Raw genomic sequence first — 24,094 nt, 5'->3', positions numbered from 1 at the left:
CTCCTGTTGTCATCATAAGGCTGAGATCATGGCAGCAGACGTCCTCCAGCTCAGGTGGTCATGGGCAGTAGTCTCCCATGAGTTGGTGTTAGTGTTGCTCTTCTTCATGTTGGCCTTGAAGACATCTTTTAAAATGCTTTTTCTCTCCTCCTCTTGAGCATGTGCCATGACTGACCAAAAAAGAGGAGGTTTGTTTGGGGAGTAAGGAGACAATGTGGCCGGCTCGGTGAAGCTAATGTTGGATAACCACCACCTCTTGCTTGTTGAGTTTGTAAGAGAACAGGAGCGTTAGTTCATCTGTCATCTGTTTTTAAAGATTTTCACCAGGCTGTGTTGATGATACTTCCTCAACATTTTAACGTGTCTTCTGAACATCTGAGATCCATGGAGTATGGTAGTGATCATGACTGTTTCATACACAATTAGCTTGGTTTCGGATCTGGTATTGCGATCTTCACATGCGTTTCAAGAGGAAAGTCTCCAGCGTCTCCCTATTGATCTGTCAGTTGGTTACGTGGATGTAAGAATGATCTGGGAACAGTTTTCCTGGTGAAGTGAGTTTTGCTGCTGAGTAAAGAACAGAAGGAGGGAATGTTATATAGTATTATATTTAGATGGCTGTCAGTTGGCCATTTAAAGTGAAGCTGAAAACAAATTGAATGAAGGGTGTATTGTTGCTAACTGAAGTAATTGGTATTATTGTAGTCGCACTACATGTCGCACAGAAAAGGTGCACTGCAGCCTTTAGGCCTTTATTTTCATATTTATTTGTTGAGTAAACTATTGCATAAAATTATTGAAGAATTTTTTTTAAAAATGTACTATATCCAAGTGCTTCTGTACATGTAAGGCTATATGAAACCTACTGAGAATGGGACCACATGAAAAGAGAAAGAGAAAAGTATAGCACCTCCTGTTTCACCTGCAGTACATTAAAATATTTCTGTGCATGTACTGTAGGGTGGTTGAGTTTCCTTTCCTTGAACAGAGGACCACATGTGACACCAGCGTCGGGGCTTGGAATTGAATATGGCGAAAATCTGGTTACTGTCTAGACTCTAGAGAGTCGGCAAACTCCAGATAAACGACAGATAGTTTGCAAAGGCCTCTCATATGAGGACTTTGTCTTTAGCTAAAGAAAATCTGCAAGAGCTCATTTTCACTTGTTGCAAGTAACAGTTCTAAGTATTTCGAATGACTATTTTTAAATTGTTCAGTAGTTTTACGAGTTACTCTGTAGTTAATATTTTACTACAAAACACAATGAACAGAACGCAGAATGCAAGATTCAAAATCCGTCCGAAATATTGTATTTAAAATACCATGCAATGTTTACCTAGAGCTCCGTGAAGTTGCCCCCCCTGCAAACCCACCTCGTTCGTTAGTGCTACGTTTGTGCCGGTTTGTGCAGTTGAAAGCAGTGTTTGTGCTGCTTTTTCCCCCCGATATATAGAACCTTTTTTTGAGGGGGGTTGTGGCATCTCTCAGCCCCCTACAACGTCGCAGGGAAACCGGACTGGTCTCAATCGGTGTTGCGTTCGTGCCTTCGGGTAATCACTTGACTATCTACAAGGAAGTTTACAGGTACCAACAAACTCGGTACTTTGTTCCTGATTGTGATGAAAACAATTGGGGCAACAAAACACAAAATATGTTTTCCGAGTCTGTCTGGTCGGCTGGGGTGGATGTTTCAATATATTTCAATATAGCGCCTTCTTTTCCAGGCTGTGACGTCACTCTGTGACGTACAAAATAGCAAAGTCACGACTACCAGATCTTTCAGTTGTGATCTTTTGATCAGTTGACCCCAGACTTTGCAGCCTTTACACGAATAAACAGTTTTACATTTAGGGAGGAGTTACTATGTTAGTTCATTGGGTTCTCGAAAATGTATTGCTTGCGTACTCCTTTCATTGGTGAAGAGACACTAATTTCCAAATTACCGCTGGTACAACACGAGAGCCCATATTTACATTTTTGGGTATTAGTTTCAAGATCGATATAATTTAACAATAAAAAACAAAATTGAAAGCACGAGCATAATAATATTATTATCATATACTTTACATTTCTATTCATTTTTGAAGTACAAAGCGGAAGGTGTTTCCCCTACCTTAAATATACGATTAAAATTGTTCAAACACCATGTATCCATTACAGAAAGCAGCGGAGACATTTATATTGCAAATAAAAATGTATTTATTTCGAAGAGTACGGGACATTGTGAATCAATAAAGACGTTAAAAAAGCCGATAAGTAAAGCATTTTAAAAATAGATTCTCATTGACAGTAAACAAGCCGATCCACCCGGCGCTGCTAGCTTGAACAGCTCTCAGACCCGTGATTGGCTAAACCCCCGAACAGCTCGGGCTCCGATTGGGAGTGAGAGTGAGAATCGACACTCTGATTGGGTAAAGCGCCACAGCGGAAGTTCTGTGTGTTCTCTGTGTGCTGTATGAGCACGCTTGATATACAGTAACACATCCACTGGTTTCCAATTACTGATCAAACTAAGAGAAGTCGCACTGAGGTCAAAACTGAATAGCAGACAAAGAATGTCATGGCATCCACAGCGCGTTCACGACTCCGATAGCATGTCACGATAGGAGTGCGCGCACCACAGTCACATCGCAATACCCCTTGCGACTGGTGGATCAATATCAAGGCGCTGTCAAGGCGCCACTGTTGCGACATTAAGTCCATTTATCGCAATATGACATACACCGAGAAAACGCCTCGGCCCCATGTCGCGACATGAAGCCCGCATATTGCGATATGACATAACCCGGCAAAAGTGCCCCCCCCCCCCATGTCGCGACATGAAGCCCGCATATCGCGATATGACATGCCCAGCCAAAACGCCCACCCACCATGTCGCGACATGGAGTCCGCATATCGCGATATGACATGCCCCGGCAAAAGTGCCCCACCCCCATGTCGCGACATGAAGCCCATATATCGCGATATGACATGCCTAGCCAAAACGCCCACCCACCATGTCGCGACATGGAGTCCGCATATCGCGATATGACATGTCCCGGCAAAAGTGCCCCGCCCCCATGTCGCGACATGAAGCCCATATATCGCGATATGACATGCCCAGCCAAAATGCCCACCCACCATGTCGCGACATGGAGTCCATATATTGCGATATGACAAAAAATTACCACGCCCATGTCGTGACATGAAGCGAGTATATCGCGATATGACATACCCCAACAAAATGTCCCGCTCCCATATCACGACATGGAATCTATATTGTAACGCAACGGGGGCTCAGGCGGGCGCCCTTGCCTCATCTGGTCGGCCCCATCCCGACTGGAGGCTCGAACCCGGGACTTCCGCGTCTCTCTGCAGCGACCTAGCCCCGTGAGCTAAAGAGAAATCTCTCCACAGCCTGCTATCACAGGGAAGGGCGGTGACGTCACCCGCTCTGGTACGCCGGCTCTTACACACAGTGCTTGTCGGCCGTAAGCGTTACAATATGTTGCTATAGGACATACCCTGACAGGATATGCTGACCCCATGTTGTGACACAAAGTCCATATATCTCGGGATGTAGTATCTGGCTATATCATGTCCTGATATGGTCCAGGGTGGCATGGAAGCAAGGCGCCAGTCGTGATATACACTGCCGCGATTTACATGCGATATACATAGGGTCCCTATCATGACATGCTGCGGAAATCTTGTCACTATGGTATCCCACAGTTACGCGTTTGGCAACAGCGTGTCACGGTAGGGAAAGAAAGGAAAACGTGCCATAGAAAATAAAAACCATAGATCTAACAATCACGGTGATTTTACATACATTACAACCATAGGTTTATGTCATAGATGGTTAACTTGTTGGCATGTGTCATGTCTTAGTATTATTCATATCTAATGAGGCTCATATGTTTATGGATATTGGTTGTCTATAAAATGTTAAGGGTACGAGCTAAACTGTAACAGCGCTTGAACTCGGCAGACGGGATCACTGGAGGTCAAAGTCACCGTGCATGGTCACATGATCCCCGGAAAAACAAGGCGTTGTATCTCGGGAACGAAAACAGCACAGACGCTACTTTTAATGGCACAAACTGGCAGAAACGTAGCACTAACGAATGAGGTGGGTTTCATCGTTTGTGCTGTCTGTAGGGGGCGAACTTCACGGAGCTTTTACCGTGCCTTTAAATATTCAGTGGACTTGAGCACGACCCGTGGCTACGCCTCTGCTTTAATGTCTAAGAGGCCTGGTAGCAAAACTGGATTCATGCTGTTCCTCTGGCGGGGTTTGTCTTGTCCCGCTGAAGGAAATGTGCAGTTCAGAGCGTGATCTTTAGGGAAAACAAGAATTTGAGTCCCCATCTGTCATCCCTGCATCCTCTGTGCTCAGAGGCAAGTGCGCTCGTCTCGTTATCTGGATGTTGGCGGGTGGTGGGGAGGAAGGGGTGTAGCACAGCAGAGGGGAGGGTCTCTGTTCCCAAGCCCAAAACAATGTGCCGTGTGTCCCCTGAGTCCTTCCGCGACGGCGGTTTATCTCTGCTCTGTGTGCTCACTTCACTCAGACGTTTTGAACAGACCCGTATCAACAGCTGTTGATCTGTGTGGATCGATTCAACCTCTAGTAGCAATGTCGTACAGTTCACATAGAAACTCAAGCTTCAAGGTGCAATGGCTTGCTTTTCACCTTGTATTTGAATGCAGTATTGCTTGAAGAGGAACTGCAATGCTATTATTATGTTTAGAAAAAGTCGGCGTGGATGAGTGCATTTGTACAATGTACACAGTAACTTGTAAAAACCTCCAATTTCCAACACAAAGTAAATTAGATTTCCAGGATTGCACAGGGTCAATCCTGCAATTCAGAACAAGGCAAAAACTTCTGCTAATGTGAAGCGGTCTTATTACATTCTAAAAAAGCAGGCTTGTGAATACCTAATACATGAAAAATATTGCTCTCAACTCCGAGTCAGTTTTGCCTACGAATACTACTTACAGTACTTGTTAACTCTGCACAGAGGCCACACTGGAACATTTCTACTGTAAAATGTGTGCTGCACAACCTGTTCTTATTCACTTATACATCACACTACATTAGTCACTACAGTGACTAGCGAGCAGGAAGGGGCTGCTTCACATCACAATTCACAAGAACTCTCACTCCCGGCGGCAGCGAGACCAGCGGTTTGCGACAACAAGGTGAGCATACAGTACGTTTCTGGAATTTGTGATTAATTTGGAATTTGTCAAATTTTGCAATACCATCAATTAATTAATTTTGTTACCGGGATTTAATAAATGGTCTGAGAAATTGGGACTGCAGTTCTCCTTTAAAACAAGCTCTGGACAGCATTTATATATAATCTATGAAAAAGACAAAGATATTGGCTATTCCAAGCAAGTTAGATGAATACAGTATAATTGGGAAAATCCTAGACATGTCACAGAATGTTTTATGGATGCTGATTCAACCACTAGAGCAAATCATTAGTTCATGTTGATTTGGCGGGATGCTAAAAAGCAAAACTAAACCAATCCAAACAAAGCAAAATCAATCCACCTTCTAAATGGCTCATTTTAACTGCATAAAAGAGTCAGGTCCAGAGACAGGTAACTATTGGAAAAAGAAAAAATTACAAATGTGACTCCATGTTATTGTCCTATGTAAATAAGCCCTGCAGGTAATTAAAAGATTACTTATGATGACATTGTAAAAAGTTCTAACTTTGTGTTTTGATCATTTAGTTTACTTCACCAAATATGATGAGTGCATGCTGTGAATAGGTCAAGCTCACACATCGGAACAAATACTTAGATATACTCTATAAACTGGGGGAAGTTCATTGTATATTCAACTAAGGGCCAAAATGATTTATTTAATAAAAGAGAGGAATGTAGTACCCCATTTAAGAATCCAGTTGTGAAATTTGGATCTCATGCAAGACTGATTCATCTCTATGGTCACAGAGACAACATTTAAAACAGGATTTACCATGAATCCACAACTTAATGCTATGAGTCATTGGAAAGAAAAGAATGTTCAAAATTAACAAGCTTTTCTTTTGCCACACAACATATAATCAAACCAGATGTTCCATCTCAATGTCTGGATACAGAGCACATCTGGATAATATATAACAGAATTAGTACTAGCTTGCCAAAAATAAAATAAAATATAACTAATGTACAGTGTATTTATGTTAATGTAAAAGACTTAGTAGCTATACATATTTTGCAACAAGTCTTCATAAATTCATCATCTGAAAAAGTGGAATTTGTTTCAGCTTGGAATGAAGTCTGATTTTCCCTGGCTCTTGAAATGTAGGCATGCTACACTCTGGGCAGAGTTGCTACAGTTATGCACATTTATTATGTGTATTTTCATCATCAGCTACCACCCAAACCCACGTACACTGAGATGGCAAGTACCATTCATAAAATACAGTGGGCTCAAAACAATATTGTGAGGTAAGCCATGAGAAAAGAGTTTCTACCAGTTTTAAAAATTAAATCTATCAGACACACTGAAATATAAAAAAGGGATCATATGCATCAGGCATTGGTTGACTGTATAAAGTTTGCTACAGAAAATAATATGTTCAATAGCACCCCAGATCTTGGACACATTTCTGAAAAATACCTTGATAAATTCTTCCCTGCTTGTGTCACTGGCAAATATTTTAATCTAAAAAACAAAGAAGAATAAAAAATAGAAACACATACTTTGCCATTGATATTGGTATAATTTATGAGCATACAACATACCAGGAAATAACTGGAAGCTAGCACATATTGTGGGATCACTTGCATATTCTAAATACCTTCACCACTCCTTTTCCAGATACTATATGTCAAAATCAGCTTAATTCTTTAGCCTTAATAAATCCTACCATTTCATGTATTGAAATCACACCAGCCTGGGGTAAAAATCACCTGAAAAAGCAATGTATTATCAAGGACTGTAGCACTGTATGGTGGAAGCACTGTCACTAATTGATGCTTCAACAGCAATATCATAATTATATTGCACTAAGAAACAGAGTATTCATCAGAAGCACTTTATTTTTTATTGGTAGGTATTGATTCCTATCATATTGGTCACATGTGATCACCTGTTTTTATTGATCCACTGTGGAATGAAGTCCCCAACTCCAAGACTCTAAGAATTACACAGTTGCTACCAATTTTGAATCATCCTTCCAAAAGCTGGCTCTTTTAATACTGTTTAGTTGGGCTCCATGGGCAAAGGTCTAAGATGATAGAACCATAGAACACTATATTTAAAAGTATATATCCACCCACTTTTTAACTGCTTCTTCCAGTTCAGGGTTTCATGGGAGCTGGAATCTGTCTCAGCAAGCAGCAGGCACAAGGCAGGGTAAACACTTATATATACAGGAACAGGTAACGAGCTTATTCCATGCTGAAAAGAAAGGAAACACAACATTTCGGATGTGTGTCACCTGAAGAAGGCTCCACAGCTGAAACATTGCGTTTTCTGTTACTTATATATTTATCTTTACAGAAATCTATTGATTTCAGAGGAATAACACTAATTCCAACTGAAGTGGTAATGGAAAAAATTAATTTCCACTATGAAAGTTATAAAATGTGCTGCCATAAACACCCAATCGTTGAACAAGGAATGATGTGTGCCATTTCATCTTTTGATTTGAACTGCGTTTCTGATCTGACAATAATTTGTAGGTAAACCACAGTTTTTCACTGTGGAAGTGGCTATCCTAAGAATTATTAATATTCCGAAAGCACTGTTGTCTTTTTTACTTTATATGTGCCAAAGGACCTCCACAAGGTTCCCAATAGCAGGCTTAGCAAACCGAGTTTTGGGTACCTGTAAGAAACCAATTAGCTGTCAAGTAACGGTTGCAAATTCTCAACGAATTATTAATCAAGAAATAGTTTTAAATCAGAGGGAGCATCAGCTATGTCCTGCACGGTTCCAGCAACTCTTGACTCCGTGCTGTGGAGTTTCCATAGGAACCAGCTCCACCAGCCTCACAACGCCTCAGAGCTCAGGCAGTCCCATCACCTTAACCACAGAGCTCAGGCGAATGCGTCACCTATCCCAGAACCCTTTGCGTGTTGGAAAAAAAAACCCCTGAGAAGCAGGGAAGTTTATATGTTGAGTGGAGAGGAGTGGGAATAGGATAGGAGCAACAGGCTGAGGGGAAACCAAGTAAAAGTGGTTTTCGGGGGCAAATTATGAATATTAACTGAAATGCAACGCGATATGTTTTTTCTGGTTTGAAAAAAAACTGTTTTTTTTTTCCTCGCGGGCTCAAACTTCTCATAAGCCCGTTTAGTCTGCCGATTTGTTTTGGCACTAACAAATGGATTTACGTCGAAGCCCAGGCTGCCTCTGCCCCGAGTGAAAAATGAAAATGCCTCTTCCTCTGCTCCAGCTCCTGTGCCGCGGTCTTCTCGATTTCCTGAGGCGCACCGAAGTTGTTTCGTCGCATTGATGTCTCCCTCGCAGTTCGAGTTATGCTTTCCCGAAAGAAAAGTAAAAACGAAGCGTCGAAACCAGCCGAGGTACACGGAAAATACGTAAAAAAGGAGACGTCCCCCCTCTTGAGAAGTAAGTTGAGCTTCAAAATGGGGGGAGAATTAAATTCTCTCGTTTTCCTGCAGTCCTCAGATGCAAGTGTTTACATTGCTAAAAAAGTTATCTAACTTGCATATACCAATATGCACTGCTTATGTTATTCTTAATTCGAAATGTCCCTGCTCTTTCTACGAGTCTAACGTCTAATGTATTGAACAGCATTAGCGTTGTGCATTCCCGATGTTATAAAAGATGGGATGGGAGTGGTTGCGTTTGGATGCGAGAGCCACAGTTCACGGTTTAAAAAAAACACAAGGTCCTCACTGTGCCCTGCCGAAACTATTCAAACCCCGTCACAGTTGGCTATTTTCTCATTCACTTTATACATTCCTTTAATTTGAAGATGTGGGTACAGTGCTGCGAATAGAAACTTTTTTAACGTATTTCAGTTTATCAGATATTTTTCTCCCTTGCTAACTGCTGCCAGGATTAAAATCTTCAGATTTATTTTATTTGCTGCAATTCACAAGTCGTTAAGGGTAACTCCCCTCCCACCCCCATCTCCATTTAATTGGTCACTTTTTAGGATTTGTGGGAAAAAAATGCATTGACTTTTTTTTTTTAAATAGGCTATTCGTTTTGTTTTAAAATAATGATTTAAGGTGTCATTTTTGTTTGTATGCTTAGGGTCAGTGTTAAAGATCAAGGCTTGCTTACACTTCAGCTCCACTCTCAGGTTACATGATCTTGCTTAGTGGGTAGAACCAGCTGGGAGATGAAAGCTGTGAACATTCTTCGAGTTTTCTTTTAATGTTGTAGCATATCAAAGTCACTTTTACTCTAATGACTGTGAAGGCTACAAACACTTCACACACAGTGAGAAGCAGCATGTTACAATTTTTTACCTAGAACAACCTTTTTCCTGCATTTCAGTAAATTACCAATAACTTTTCTTTCTTACACATTGCACAGAGCAATCTAAGAATATGAAAAGGTGAGCTCACATAGCCTATTAGTCTAAAATGTCTCAATGTGTTTCTTACCTAGAGATCAGTAAAAGTTTTGACTTCCTGTAGCAGATATCTGTATTCAATGGACTGACTGAGTTCTTCTTAGAACATTTTTTATTGTTATCGAACTGTCCGTTAGCATGTTGGTGCTTCACATGTGTATTTTTTAATTACCTTCTTGGTGTTTTTGTTAAAAGTGTAAAAATGAATATTTGAAGTACATACTCAATAATAACCCTTATTATAATAATCATAAGTGGCTCTCACAAGACATGTAATGTGTCATTTCCTCAGATGTCAGATTATGTTAATGCTAGTTTCTTTACAGTCTCCCTTTAATATCTGTGAAATTATTTTTTTTTTACATTAGCTGAATGCTTTCTTTAAAAAACTACATTCGGCTTACTGAACAAGAGGAATAGTCAGGCTTAAAAAAGAAACTGTTTTCCTGGAAATTCCGCTATATTTATGTAACTGGTTTGTTGAGCCAGTGGCAGGTGATTTGTTTTGCAAAATATGCACTGTTGGCGAAAGATGAGCAAAACAATTTGACTAGGAAATTGCTTTACTCGACCAGCTGGAATTCTTACTTTGTTTGTTTGGTGTATTTTTATAAGGGCCATCATAAGTGTTTTGAGTCTGGTACTAGAGGCGGGGAAGTAAATGCATTAAATGTACAATTTGGAACTGTCCCATCGCTGATTACCATGTGTTACAGTCTTGTATGATCTGGTGTTTTAGCAAAAGTGGAACACAAAACAAGACTTGGTTGAGCTCAGTTGTTCTTCAGAAATGCGGTTTTACATCGGTGTTTGAATAAATTGTATTTTAAGAAGCATGTGTTTTTTAGAAACGCTCTCTGATGGAGACTAAAAAATAACCGGCCGGCTTTATTACCAGCTCCGAGTATGCCCTGGTTTGTGAAGTCGCTGCTGTGAGATATTGTCTCAGGGAGTTGTCCCTGTGTGTTTGTGCTTTCTCTTCGAGTCAGCTGAGCGAGTCCGGTACTGCACTTGCTTCTGAAAGAAAACCATAGGAACTGAACTGTTTGACGATCAAGCAAAAGGCCTGATGGCACTTCGTGTAGTCCAGTTTGCGGTCATGCGGTTTGTTGCCATTGACCAGCGGGGTCCCTCTCCTCTTCACTCCTCCAGATTTGATGCCCTCATTTATAAGACATGGGCCTACCATTCCCAGACGCGCCGAGATCCCTCTGCCGGAGCAGGGTCCCGCAGGGTATCCCGTGGGGCCGGGCGAGCCAGTGGTCTCCCGGAACAAGAGCTTCCTGCGCGGGCCGGTGCAGAGGCCGCCCCACGAGATTGCCAGGCGCGAGAGCAACCGCCTGTCGGCGCCGCCCTACCTTCCCCGCAGCCTGGGAGACCTTCCGCGGGAGTACGGCGGGTCCTCGCAGTCCTTCCTCACCGAGGCCACCCCGATGGCAGAGAATGGCGACGCCGGTGGCGCTGCCCGCTATTTCTATTCTCCTGACCCCTATTACGATGGCCAGCGGCGGCGACACGTGCCAGACCGGTTTCACGAGGACTATAGATACTATGAACACAATAGCGACCACTTCCAAAGAGTACTGCCACCCTCGCAGCCCCAAGGCAGACATGCTGGTGAGTTCAATAGCGTTCCCTCTTTCCTGTTCTGTCCTTGGCTCCGAGACATGGTCACTGGTTTAGCTGTCAGTGTCGCTTGTTGTGTATAATCCATAAAGCCACAGAGGTGTAACAGCATGGTCTTGTGTTGCACTTAATGCATGTTTTTACATTGTTTCCTTTTTCAGTGTGAAGAATATGGGTTGAATTTGGCAAATCAAGGCCAGAAATGGTTTGCTCACGTGAGGAGAAAGTTGGTTCTCACTGTGGCTGTTGGGAGTCAAGACTGTTACTAGTCAAGGCTAGATCTCAATCCAGCCACAATTTATGTTCTTAATTCTGCAAATACTTTAGATGCACTCAAAAATGTAAAAAAGTAGCACTAAATCTCATTTTAGATTGTTTTATCAGGCATTCAGTGTCTAGAAACTTAAGTTCCAATAGACATGGAATGTTGTCGTATTAGTATTATTTTCAATTTTATGTATAGCACACTGTATACAGTATATGTACAATTATTAAAGTATAGGTTTTACTTCCTACCTGGTTTTAGAAAGGTGGAGCTGACTTTTAAAAATTGACAGCTTCTTATTGTAAATATTAATTTACATAGTAATACAAATTAGATCTGTGTTTCAAAAATACATTTAGGTTGGATACTGTGCTTACAGGAGTGTATACACTGAGATGTGTAAATACCCAGCAATATCCCTTAGACAGATACGAAAAGCATAGTGGTTATGCTGACTAATTCAAACTTGTACAAATAATGGAATAATAGCCATGTCTCTTATAAGCCAAGTGTAGATCTATTCAGTAAGGGTGCACTGTATCACATCTTTTTATCGACACAGTTTTCAGCTGTGATGCACTTGAACTTTGTTTTTGAAACTTAACTCTACACATGTAATTTGGTTCTCCAGAACACTGAGACATTCAATTTACTGTAAGAGAAGGGGATGATATAGGCGGCTTTGAAGGCTGTTGGAATGCTGGTTATTCCAGCCATGAAGACTGTGGTTTTCTTCTGCCACTCTAGTGGGGGCTTTCTTATCCTTTTAGTTTCCATTTTTTAAGCCGAGATGTATTTTGATACATAATGAACCAGCTTTGGCCTGCAGCAGTCCTGGAGCTGTTTTTTTTTATTTTTAAATTACAATATAATGCAGAAAATGTAAGCCTTGTGTGCTGTTTGTTTGTTTCTTGGTCTTCTTTATGCCTTATTACCTGTCTAGACTTCTATTTAATCTTTGTACACAGGTTGAGTGTAACCTCTGATAATCTCACAATGTCCGTTGTGTTCCAAGTATCAGATTTTTATTACAGTAATTACCACTTAGTGGCAGGTAGTATTGCTTACATTCCTAACAATACAAGATGTTGTACACAATGGTGCCGCCTTTCCTGTATTTCTAGAGTGTTTACTGGGAGTTTACAACAATATTTAAATACAGGTTATTTCTAAGATGGTGATGGAAGGCGGTGTTACCATTTTTATAAACTTGCATGTTTATTTTAACAAGACTCATCATGACTCTAGACTGGAGTATCCCACTTTAAACTCCCTTTGAGTCTCACAATATAATTAGCTTAAACAGTCCAGTGTCTGAAGACTTTGAAACCGATTTCTCTGATGTTCAGTTTACTTGAAGTTACTGTATTCAGTCATCCAACAGAAATTCAAGTAAGTTTTTGATACATTATGAAGTGTTACTGAAAAGAAGAGCAAGAGTTTCCATTTCATGAGCTGTTTGATGTGTTTGAACTATTAGATTACTTTTCTCAGGAAATTTACAACTTGTCTTATAATTTTGAGCCTTGGATTAGCTCTAAGCAAGTAGATGATAAATTGATGAAGCCCACATTAATCACAAATTATCCTCAGGAATCATCGTTGGCCTTGTTGTGAGGAAATAAATATTTTTCTAATTCCTTAATGTTCATGTATCAACTGGGAAGGCCAAAAATGTCAAGCAGTGACTATGTATTATACCCTAAAATTAATATCCATTAATTAATTCTTACGATTACTGCATACAAAGAAAGGGGATATTGTGACAAACTAAGAATTTACATAGAGCTAAATAGCAGTGACAGTTTTGTTGGTGAATATCACAAAGTATTCACATTTTCCCTAAAAACATGTAGACCTAGGCGTATATTTTTCTTTCCTTAACTAAAAAATTAAGAATGTGTTTTAATGTGTTATAAAATTAAGAATTAAAGTTGAGAACGTTGTGAGAATAACCTGCAAGTATATTATTACCTTCCGAGTAACAGTTTATGAATGGATTAGTAGAAATGATTGATTAAAGCAGATGTAGGTGGGGATGGGGAATACTTTAGGAATACATTGGGATTAAAGGGTGTGCTTTGCTGTGTGCAGTGTTACCTTTGACCACAGTTCTGCTGAATTTCGTTGTCCTCTTTTCATGTTGTGGCCGGCACTAAGTTTTGAAGGAGTTTCTGCAAGTATTCAGACTTTGAACTAGATTTATATAAGCGATTTTCTGTAACACTTCAATAACATCTATATGGCGACAGTGAACTTGTTTTTACTTTATTGTAGTCATCTGGTTTGGAAATATCACTATTTAGGAAGAAGACCAATAAAGCTATTAGAACAAATGTTATATGTTCTCAAGAAGCTCCTCTTTTATCCCAGAGATTTTCATTTTTTGCTCCTTATTCTTTATTATAGAGAGACTCCTTTTGAAAACATCTCCTTAGAAGGTTGTGAAACTTTATACAATAGATAGAATCTTTTCCTGTTATTGAAAAATGCTGGATTTCAGTACTATCATAAATGTAATCCATTCATTACTGCTTCAGCATTGTAATCATCTGCAGCTATAGAATTAGTTTAGTATAAATTTGTATAATCTTAATGAGTCACTTAAGATTATGAAATGCCTTTAACAAATTCTCCCCCTTTATATTTAATGCACAAAATTAATGTTGAGGAGGACACTTTTCAGTGGATCTGTCTAACATTTCAGGTGTTTATCAGCTGGAGCCGGGAGTTTTCATTCAGATGCAGAATTTATCAGTCTGGTGCTGCCAATGTGTTGGAAGATTGTGGTTTAAGATGTGATGCCAGTGATTCTGGAAAACTCATCAAGGCTGTGAAATATCCATGTATCTTATGTAATTTATTGAACGTTTATGTAGATCAGCCTTTGCTAATCTAGCATGGCCATAGGGTAAATCACAACATGCCTTCCTTGTAACACAATGAAGACAGGAACTGCAGAGGGAAAAATGCTAAATGTGACCTATTGCTCGCTATTAATGTTTGGTTTATGGTTTAGGGCAATTCAGTTCAGCCTTGTGCTCCACCCAGAAAGGTTTATTTACAGCTAAAAACTATTTTGAAATTTTGCCAAAATTATTATCTTTTGAAACAAAAAAAAAACATTTGGGCTAATATGGGTTAGCTAATTTTGAAATTGCCCCTCTTTCATATTCAGTTTGATGGTTTCTCTCAGCATGTTGGAATTTGTGTTCCAAATTAGGGGATAATAAAATTGAGAGAGAGCAGTAAATTGTAGTCAGTTTTTTAAGTAAACCAATGTCCAGAACATAACATATTAAGGAGATACTGAATCTCCTCTGAAGTTGTGGGAAAACAGTTCTTTTAAACTATAAATGTTTATATAATTTCCAGCAGCTGATGCAAATCATTTGAATTCCTGGTTACACTTGGCAGTTTATGCAGCATAATTCCGCTCATATATTTTGATGCAAAACAAAGCTGAAACATCAGTCGTTTACATTTATCATTTTGAAGGGCTTGAGTCTTTCAGAATGAGAGTGGGGTGAGAATCTAGATTCATCTTCTCAGCAATTGACACACTGAGGTTACGAGCAGAAAAAAATGTATGAGTGCATCACATCATTTCAAAACATAGTGTATAAGGATGAAATCGGCTCAACACAACTAATTCTAATGAATAAGTAATAGGTTTATTCCATGCTGGGGAAAAAAAGGTGTGTGTTCACACACCTGAAGAAGGCTCCACGGCCAAAACGTTGTTTTCTTTCTTTTTTTTCAGGGTGGAATAAACCTATTACTTGTTCCTTTGCAGCTGACGCAGCTACCCACCTAATTCTAATGAATGTCCAGTTGGTTTTAATGGCCACTTCTACTATTACCCTAGGAGAAAAACCCAAACAGGAACATACTCTGAAATTTGGTCCTGTTCATCATGAGGCCGTGACCGTGCAGTTCCTCTGTTGTAGCCAGGCTGCTGTGTGTGTGGGTGTTAGTGTAAACTCCCCTGGAGTTTCTTGGACTCGTTCCGTTTTAATCAGAGGGCTGGGTTTTGTGCCTTCCTGTCTCCTGGGAGGAGATTTGTGCTTCCCACCATTTTCCCTAAATGTAAAACTCTACTCAGTTGCTTATTCATATTGAGCTGACTATTGTCTATTTTTTTAATACAAATAAGAAGAACTAGCCAAGGGTAATGCAAGCAGTTTCCCGGTGATGCAGTGTTCTCTGTCTGATTGGCACCCAGGTCACAGTAATGGGTCTGGACCTACTTCTGTTCAGTCAGCCTCTTAACGTTTTTTAATGGAACTGTGTTTATTCACAATATTTATGTTGAAAATAAACAGAAACAACTGGCAAATTAGTTTCTGTTGTGTCTGTCATCTGCTGCTGCAGTGGGGCTACATTATGGTAACACTTCAGTGCAGATTGTCGGCATCTTCCGATATGTTAGATATGTTATCTTGGGGATGTTTTGGGTTAAATAATGCTATGTGAATGCCAAGAGTTATTTTATTACTGCTCACTACAGATTATAGATTTTCCTTACTCTACTGCATGTTGCAGATGGAAGATTCTCTAGCAAACGTTGCTACAGTTTGGTGAACTTGTATCCTTGTTTCTACTTATTTTATAGTTTCACTAATGCCCACATCTCAGCTAAAGTGGTATGATTTTGATTTCAGTTCTAAAACACACTTAACACACTTAACATACATCTGATTTCTTTGTGGAGAAGGTAAACATTGAAACAAACCTTCAAAAGTAGAATATTTATGTGTAGGGAGACATTTGTTTATTGGATAGTTAAGGCTACAGAATGTATACCAACTTCAACCGTCCTCCTTTTTCATTGGTGTTGAAGTTTACTTGTAAATAAAAATTTGTTTGAAATCTTTTCATATCGCCCAGTTTTAAAAGTACTGTTGTTAATGCCAAGGATTGTATTTTATACATTCTTCCAGTGGGCAGGGTGAAGGTTGCACACGAGTTTTCAAATAGTTTTATGGTTCCTTAAAATAGTCGCACATTGCAATCCAGACCGATTGCTGACTTGTTTGTGTACTTCTGTAGTGAATTTTCCCCCTCTATCTCAAAAAGATCGATCCGCTGTGAAGTGGGTCACATATTTTAAAAGATCACATGCTGTAGTCTTACACTGACGAGCTTGTGTTTTGGCGACCTTCCAGTCCCATTGGAAAGATCGCATTTTCCCAAACATTGTCTTGTCCCTGAGGAGGAACTTGGCAGCAGGCTGAATGAGTTGGCTAATTGTGAATAGTATGTGTTTCATTCAAGACCACCTGCAGATTATTTGCATCTCTCTTTATGAATTCCCCACTGCAGTATTTGCCCTAACTTCTCTTCCTTAAGGATTATTAGGTGAATGCTAAAACAGCTGTTTTTCATGTAGATTTTGATAAGGCTGTGTACTGGGAAAGCACGGTACTGTATATTTTCAAGTACAGCTAGGGGACAGGTAAATCACCCTTGTGCCGCAGAGTCATTTGCATGTTGTTTTAAGATAATTTTAATCTTGATACAGTGGAACTTTGTGCTTCTGCTATCCCAGAGTCTAGATTATAAAGCCAGGTCCTATGGTTAAAACTTTCATAAATATATCCATCTATCCATCCATTTTCTAACTACTTTACCCAATACAGTGTCACAGTGGAGCCAAAGCTATCCCAGCAATTAATGGGTGCAAGGTGGGATACGCCCTGGACAGGACACCAGGCCATTGCAGGGACAATTTTTCCAGAAGCCAATTAACCTGTCAGTATAAATAATAACAATGAATAATTCCTTACACTTATAGAGTGCTTTTCTATACACTCCACTCAAAGCACTTTACAGGTAATGAGGACTCCCTTGCACCACCAACACTAATGTGCAGCCCCACCTGGATGATGCAGTGGCAGCTATAGGGCTCCAGTTCACTCCCCGCACACCAGCTATCAGTGGGGAGAAGAACAGTGATAAAGCCAATTTGTAGATGGGGATTATTAGGAGGCCACCATTGGTAAAGGCCAAGGGGGAATTTGGCCAGGATGCTGGAGTTACACCTCTACTCTTTTTGAGAAACGCCCTGGGATTTTTAATGACCACAGAGAGTCAGGACCTCGGTTTTACGTTTCATCCAAAGGACGGCACCTTTTTACAGTATAGTGTCCCCATCACTATACTGGGGCATTAGGACCCACACAGACCGCCGGGTGAGCGCCCCCTGCTGGCCCCACTAACACCGCTTCCAGAAGCAAGCTTAGTTTTTCCCAGGAGGTCTCCCATCCAGGTACTGACCAGGCTCACACCTGTACAGCTTCAGTGGGTTGCCAGTTGTGAGTTGCAGGGTGATATGGCTGCTGGCAAGTATGTCTTTAGACTGTGGGAGGAAATTGGATCACCCAGAGAAAACCCACATGTACAAGGGGAGAACATACAAACTCCACACAGATAACACCCCAAATGCGGAATGGAACCGTGGTCCCAGCAATGTGAGGCAGAAATGCTAACCACTGTGCCTCCGTGCTGCATACTCATAAAAAATACCCCCTCATGATCCCAAATGATTTAATGTTTTGATTGTTTTCCAAATATTTGCATCTGGAGAACAGTTTTAAAACATTTAGAAATTTAAACATGCACTGGTCATATCGGAGGTGAGACACCTTTGCTCTTCCTAAAATAACAAATTGCATCATGTAGCATGACTTTGTTGATAGCCTTTTCAGCAAACATCGAGCAAACATAAAAAAGCTAACAAGTCTTTATTGTAATACATCTCATTATGTTTACAAATGTATACTCTGTTGTTGCTTGTATTTTGAGAATCTTGTTTTCTTTGATTAGGCATGTGTTAGAATTCCCAAAGTTTTGTGATCTGCGATGCAATTTCTTTTGTGCAAAAGCGTGTGCATTTAATTTCTGAGATGTTTACAGTTATAAATCACTAAATACTGTCCCCTGGAATGCACATTTTTAGAAAATTATATATTAAATCATATGGGAACCCTTACAAATAAGAAAAGGTATTAAATAATGCATTGATAGGTGTATGTGAACCCATTATGATGTTAATGATCTTAATTTGGAATCAGACTGAATAACCTGAGGTTAATGATGTCGCCTCCTGATGGCAATGCAGTAGTGACGTAACTAAGCAGATCTGTATTTATATGAAAAAAAGTAATTCAGTGTGTTTTATACCTGGGGAAAAGGGTACAGGCTTTCTGGTAGGTTCTTTCGGTTCTCAAAAAGGTGATTGAGAAACATTTTAAGCTTGTTTCTCTTCTAAAATGATCTGTAAATTTGAATTTCAAAGCATGCACAATGCTGATTGAGCTTCTCATTACTGGTTATGGGTGGAATCCAGTGTGGTTTATTAATGTTGTCTAGATTAGTTAGAGGTTTGAACAGGGGTTTTGACTAATAATGCATTGAATGCAGAGGGGATGTTTTTTTATTTCCATTGAAAGTTTATTGCTAGTGAATATAATGTTTACAAAACAATCAGTAGTTTATTTCAGTTAAAATGTGATGAGGTGTGTACAGCAAATGAAACATTCTGAGGTATTGCACAATAAAACAGATGCCTTTTGTGACCTTAAAGGTTTCCTTACTCCAGTGGTTTTTCACTCTCCTAGCTATTGGAAGAATACAGGCAAAGTCACTGGGGAACTTGGCAACTCCCAGTGGAGAGGACTTGCCCCTACCTGCTGGCTGGACAGTTGACTGGACCATTCGTGGCAGGAAGTACTACATTGACCACAACACTAACACCACCCACTGGAGCCACCCGCTAGAGAGAGAGGGGTTACCTCCAGGCTGGGAGAAGGTGGAGTCTGCAGAATTTGGGGTGTATTACGTTGATCACATCAATAAGAGGGCACAGTACAGGCACCCTTGTGCTCCAAGGTATGCATGGTACATTCCTTTTTATGAGCAGACCAGTCAGACCTCTATGTTCCATGTCAGTTTATGCATGTGATTTGTGATCGAATTGTTCTGATCACCATTTGGTTAATGTCACCTAGTCCCACTGGTATCTTTATAGGTCAGTTATCAAAAGTGTAATGGGTACTATTACCTAATGACACTAAGTTATCATGTACAGGGATGACTGGGATGGCACCCATTCCGGGATTATATGTCTTTAGAGCAGCATACTTCGTACGTGAATACTGTTCTTGATTTTAATATGAGAAATATAATGGGATAATAGAATACTTAGACTTCTCATAATGTGGTCTTCATTGTTTTAAGCAATATTAATATGTCACCTGTTGCTATTGGTTTATGTGTGGCGTTTTTCTCATAATGTCGTCTGTCTCTTCCTTCAGTGTTCCTCGCTATGATCAGCCGCCTCCTCTCCCTCCTCCGGTCACTTACCAGCCTCGCCAGGCAGATCGCAACCAGCCAGTGCTGGTGCCAGCCAACCCCTACCACACTGCAGAAATCCCTGACTGGCTGCAGGTCTATGCCAGGGCACCTCTCAAGTGAGTTCTGTATCCAGCAGCAGAATACTAACTTTAATGATTGCATGTGGTGTGGTAAATTCAGCTTAATGTATCTAATGAGCATGTCACTCTTGGATGACACTTTAGCGAATTAGTGTGATATTTTTTCATATGCAACTATCACTGAATGCTTTATGTACAGCTTCAAATAACCATTAGTTTCATACCTTGAATGAATAAAAGCTAGTTATCTAGTTGTTCAGTTAATAGGTAAATTGCAAACCGTGCAGTTTTAAAGCTTTGGGGTCAGAGTTCTGCACCATTCCTGTGTGCGTTTCCCTTTGTGCTTCTGTATGGATTGTAACTGTGAAAGGGTTTAGTGGTGGATTAACTGAATTATAACAGTCGCTGGCAGATACTAGCAAAATTCTTGTTACAATGCAACATGTTTCCAGGTTTCACTTGCTATCGTGAATTAGGTATTTAAATGCCATTTGCATGATGCAGTTGGCTTTTTCTCCAGAGTTTTAATTTATTGTGGCCTACACTGATTTGAAGGATGTTCCTAAGGTTTGTTGAATTCTGAATGTCCATTTTAAATTGGTTTTGAGCCTGAGATGAATGTATCTTAACACTTTTATAGAGAACATAATCTGTAATTAGTGTTAAACAAGTATAGCATAGCTTTAAACCATGTGTGAAATTCATTGCATGTTAGCAACGTCAGTTAAACTAACCCGATGACAAAAAAGGAGGTTGACCTGGGGGTGGGAAATGGCTATTAGGATAGCCTAAAGGATAGCAGCCATTGTACCCTAAAACTGCTAAAGACATGACTTATGTACTGTCTTCAGTACATTAGGGTTTTTTTACCATCAATATTTCCAGAGCCCCTTGTCCCCTGTAATGCTGTTTTATAGAACAAAGCCCCTGTTTTTGAAAATAAACTGGTCTATTGTTATTTAAAACTGTCTGAAATGATTTTTGTGTTTTGAATTTAAGATAATTATTATTACATATACAAAGGTAATGCAGCAGACAGTTCTTAATCAAAATTATTTTTTAAATTTTTCAGATTTAGTAGTCCAAAGAAGTTAATTTAGGCCAAATTGTAAATTGTGCAAGAACCTGGAATGTGAAGTATCTGGTGTTCTCAGGAACTGATATGTCACTTCAAAATTCCTATGCAAAAAATTAAGTAAGTCTTTGATGGAGATTTCCAAAAAGCATACGTGTTCAACAGGTATATAAGTCTCAGGCTGCCTGTGTGGTGTTTTTTGACTTGGCAGGTATGACCACATTCTGAAGTGGGAGCTGTTCCAGCTAGTAGATCTGGACACCTATCAGGGCATGCTGAAGCTGCTGTTCATGAAGGAGCTTGAGAGAATTGTCAAGTCGTATGAGGCGTACCGACAGGCCCTGCTCACCGAACTGGACACACGCAAGCAGCGACAGCAGTGGTATGCCCAGCAGCACAGTAAGAACTTCACCGGAAATATGTAATGAGGACAATCATGGTTCGCCTCACCAGAGATGGGTTATGGACTCCTTTGCTTCGTTCTCCTGGGGTCAGACATCCCAAGACTTTGGATTATTTTTCTGGGTGTCTGCTTACACACCTTTGCAGTGTGAAACAAAATTGGTGGTGTCTGCAAACATAGGTTGCATGTCTCTGTGGCATATAATGATCAAGATTGCTTTTATCTGTTAAAAATACTAAGATCACATCATTAAAACAGTTCAAAAGTAAAAGAGGATAGTGTAAATCATCAAAAGACTTCAAAATCCTAATGGGGTGAAAAAATATTGATAGCTTGGTGAATTTTACAAAGAAGTCTGCCACCTCTCCCCAGAAATCAGGTGATTTTTTTTTATATCTGAAGAGATGGGTGATAAAGACAATGTTTTTGTTGGCGCTCAAATATTTGTTGTTTGGGATTGGGAGTTATGAAGTAGGCTTCTGTTACATCTATGGATCAGCTGTTGGAAAATAAAAGCAAGCATGGAGACAGGAGTCTTCTACATGTTGCACTGTGTGCCAATCCATAGAGGGTCTCTAGTCTTATAATTCAGCTTCTTCTCACAAAGTGAACAGACTCGTACCTGTACCAATCACAGATAAGCTAGACCAGGATCTCTCTTTTAACAGGAAAGTGTTTGGGAGTCCTGGATGTTCAGTCACTCTGTATTAAGCAGAGCAAGGTGGGCAGCTTCATTTTAAAATGGGAATCACTTCTGCTGTGGTCCTGTGTTTTTTTTTTAATCATTTCATAATGACTATATAATATTATTTTCCCCCCTCTGTTACATATGTATGCATACACTTTGAAATATAAGGTATTTTTATATTACCATTAAATATTCTTTTTATGTCACTACCAAATGATTTTAACCCCTTTTAAGAAGTGCTTGTGATCCTGGTAGATGACATGATGGCTGACTTTGAATTTATTTAGAGGACTTTTAAATGTACTGGCAAAAAGCATTGCATTGCAATGTGAGCCATTCTGAATTTTACCAGTAACTCCAGGAATTTGGAGTGTGAGGTCTCCAAAGCCTAAACAGTAATTGAATTAAGGAGCTCTCTGCATTATTGTCAGTTCTTCAGAGATCAAAAATTGAAAATGCTGACCTTTTTGTAACCAATTATATAATCTCACTTTAAGGGATTACAAAGTACTGAAACCGTTTTTGCTTTCAGAATTTTCAAATAACAATTTTTGGTTACTCTTTAGTGCTAAAACTCTGTTTATTAAAAAAAATATGCAATAAACCAATCCTGAATGTAAAGATGTTATCATTTTATGATCCTCTATAATCATTTCTAATCACCTGGACCCCAAGCTTTTATACTGCCTTTCAGGGGGGAGTTAAGGCTTTGTTTTTCACTCTTTTAAAGTGTTGATTCTCTTCTTTTAAACATATTACCCTCCATGACTGAGAGGAGGGATACATATTATATATTTGCTAATGAGCCTTATTCAAAAAATGGACATTGTGATTTCATTGGAATGTTTTTTTTTTAATTGCCAGGGTATTTCTTGTTTAAAAAACATGGTTTATTTTTTTCAGTTGAAGGCGTGGCTGTTGATCCTAAATATAATGTTTTAACATCCTTTCAGTTTTATTTGATGGTGTGTTGCATCAACTGAGAGTCATGGGACAGTTCTGGTTTTTAAAAATTGGCTGTCACGAAATTCAAAGCTTTCTTAAAACATTTGAATTCTATTTATTTTTTGTTCTGTCTGCCTCCTGGGTGTTTAATATAGAGACAGTTTATTTGCAAGGTACAGTAATTGTTAGAAAGTTTTAAAGATTCACAGAAATGAATGCTTGTTTAATTGTGTTCTATTCACAGTATCTTTAAAAAAACAGCTGGGAGCACATTGTGTAAGTAAAGTCTTCGTTATCTCATTTTCAAGCTGAAAAACAGATCATTATCCGGACATTAATATTGAACTCTCCAGCAGTAAAGAATATTTAATGTGTTATCTTGTATTCTGATAAGCTGCTATGTCCGTGTTGGGAATATTACTAATTGAACCACTATTCGAACAGAAAAGACCTTTCTTTCAACAGAAACAGAACAATATGATGATGAGCATTGCCTTCCATGGGAGGGGACACAGTGTCTAAATTCTGCAAGTCAGCAATATTTTTCTTAATTTGGGGCATTTTGTAGAGGCCTTTTATATTGCCAAATAACTGATACTTTTTGTACAGATTTCCTTTGTAAATAGTTTTTTTTCCCCTTGCAACAAATCACACATTTTGGAATTAAAACCTTAAACAAAAAGGGGTGGGGATTCTGTTGTACCTGCCTTTATTTATGAATTATATACTTCTAGTGCAATATACATGTGTATAAACACAATAAATCTTGCAATATCAACAACCTGTGACCTTACTATATAATAAACATCTCTTTATGAAACAAAACATGCCTCAAGTCTTACTAACATGATCCTACACAGATGATAGCTTGGTCAAAATATTGTACCACCTTTGTGCCATGTTGGGGAAAGGCTGAATTTATGTTAATAAATTTTAGTCCAGCAACATCTGCATTAATCAGTTTGGTTGGGAAACTTTATTGTTTTTTTAAATTTCATTATATATAATATATATATGATATAAACAGGTGCCACATGTTTGTCACTCAGTTGACCTAGAGGCATTTATTGAATGTTGTGATGTACAGTAAG

The 24,094-nt window shown here is 39.4% G+C and overlaps 1 protein-coding gene across 1 annotated transcript; it reads left to right on the top strand.

The window, feature by feature from the left end:
- Positions 1-8,075: 8,075 nt before the first annotated feature.
- Positions 8,076-23,828, top strand: sav1 (salvador family WW domain containing protein 1). Its single transcript, XM_006632406.3, has 5 exons — positions 8,076-8,584; positions 10,716-11,180; positions 19,077-19,347; positions 19,773-19,928; positions 21,179-23,828. Exons 1-5 carry the CDS (start codon positions 8,491-8,493, stop codon positions 21,390-21,392), a joined length of 1,200 nt encoding a protein of 399 aa, XP_006632469.2. The 5' UTR covers positions 8,076-8,490; the 3' UTR covers positions 21,393-23,828.
- Positions 23,829-24,094: the final 266 nt, after the last annotated feature.

The sequence above is a fragment of the Lepisosteus oculatus genome, chromosome 8 (assembly GCF_040954835.1).
Source record: "Lepisosteus oculatus isolate fLepOcu1 chromosome 8, fLepOcu1.hap2, whole genome shotgun sequence".
In the NCBI taxonomy this organism is placed as follows: Eukaryota; Metazoa; Chordata; class Actinopteri; order Semionotiformes; family Lepisosteidae; genus Lepisosteus; species Lepisosteus oculatus.
Note: the sequence above shows the minus strand (reverse complement) of the source record. Positions and strands in the feature narration are given on the sequence as shown.

Excerpts from the sequence above, each read along its gene's own strand:
- sav1 (XM_006632406.3), top strand. The coding sequence starts at position 8,491 with ATGCTTTCCCGAAAGAAAAGTAAAAACGAAGCGTCGAAACCAGCCGAG. Across the intron at positions 8,585-10,715 it reads GACGTCCCCCCTCTTGAGAA|ATTTGATGCCCTCATTTATA; the intron begins GTAAGTTGAGCT and ends TCACTCCTCCAG. Across the intron at positions 19,929-21,178 it reads TATGCCAGGGCACCTCTCAA|GTATGACCACATTCTGAAGT; the intron begins GTGAGTTCTGTA and ends TTGACTTGGCAG.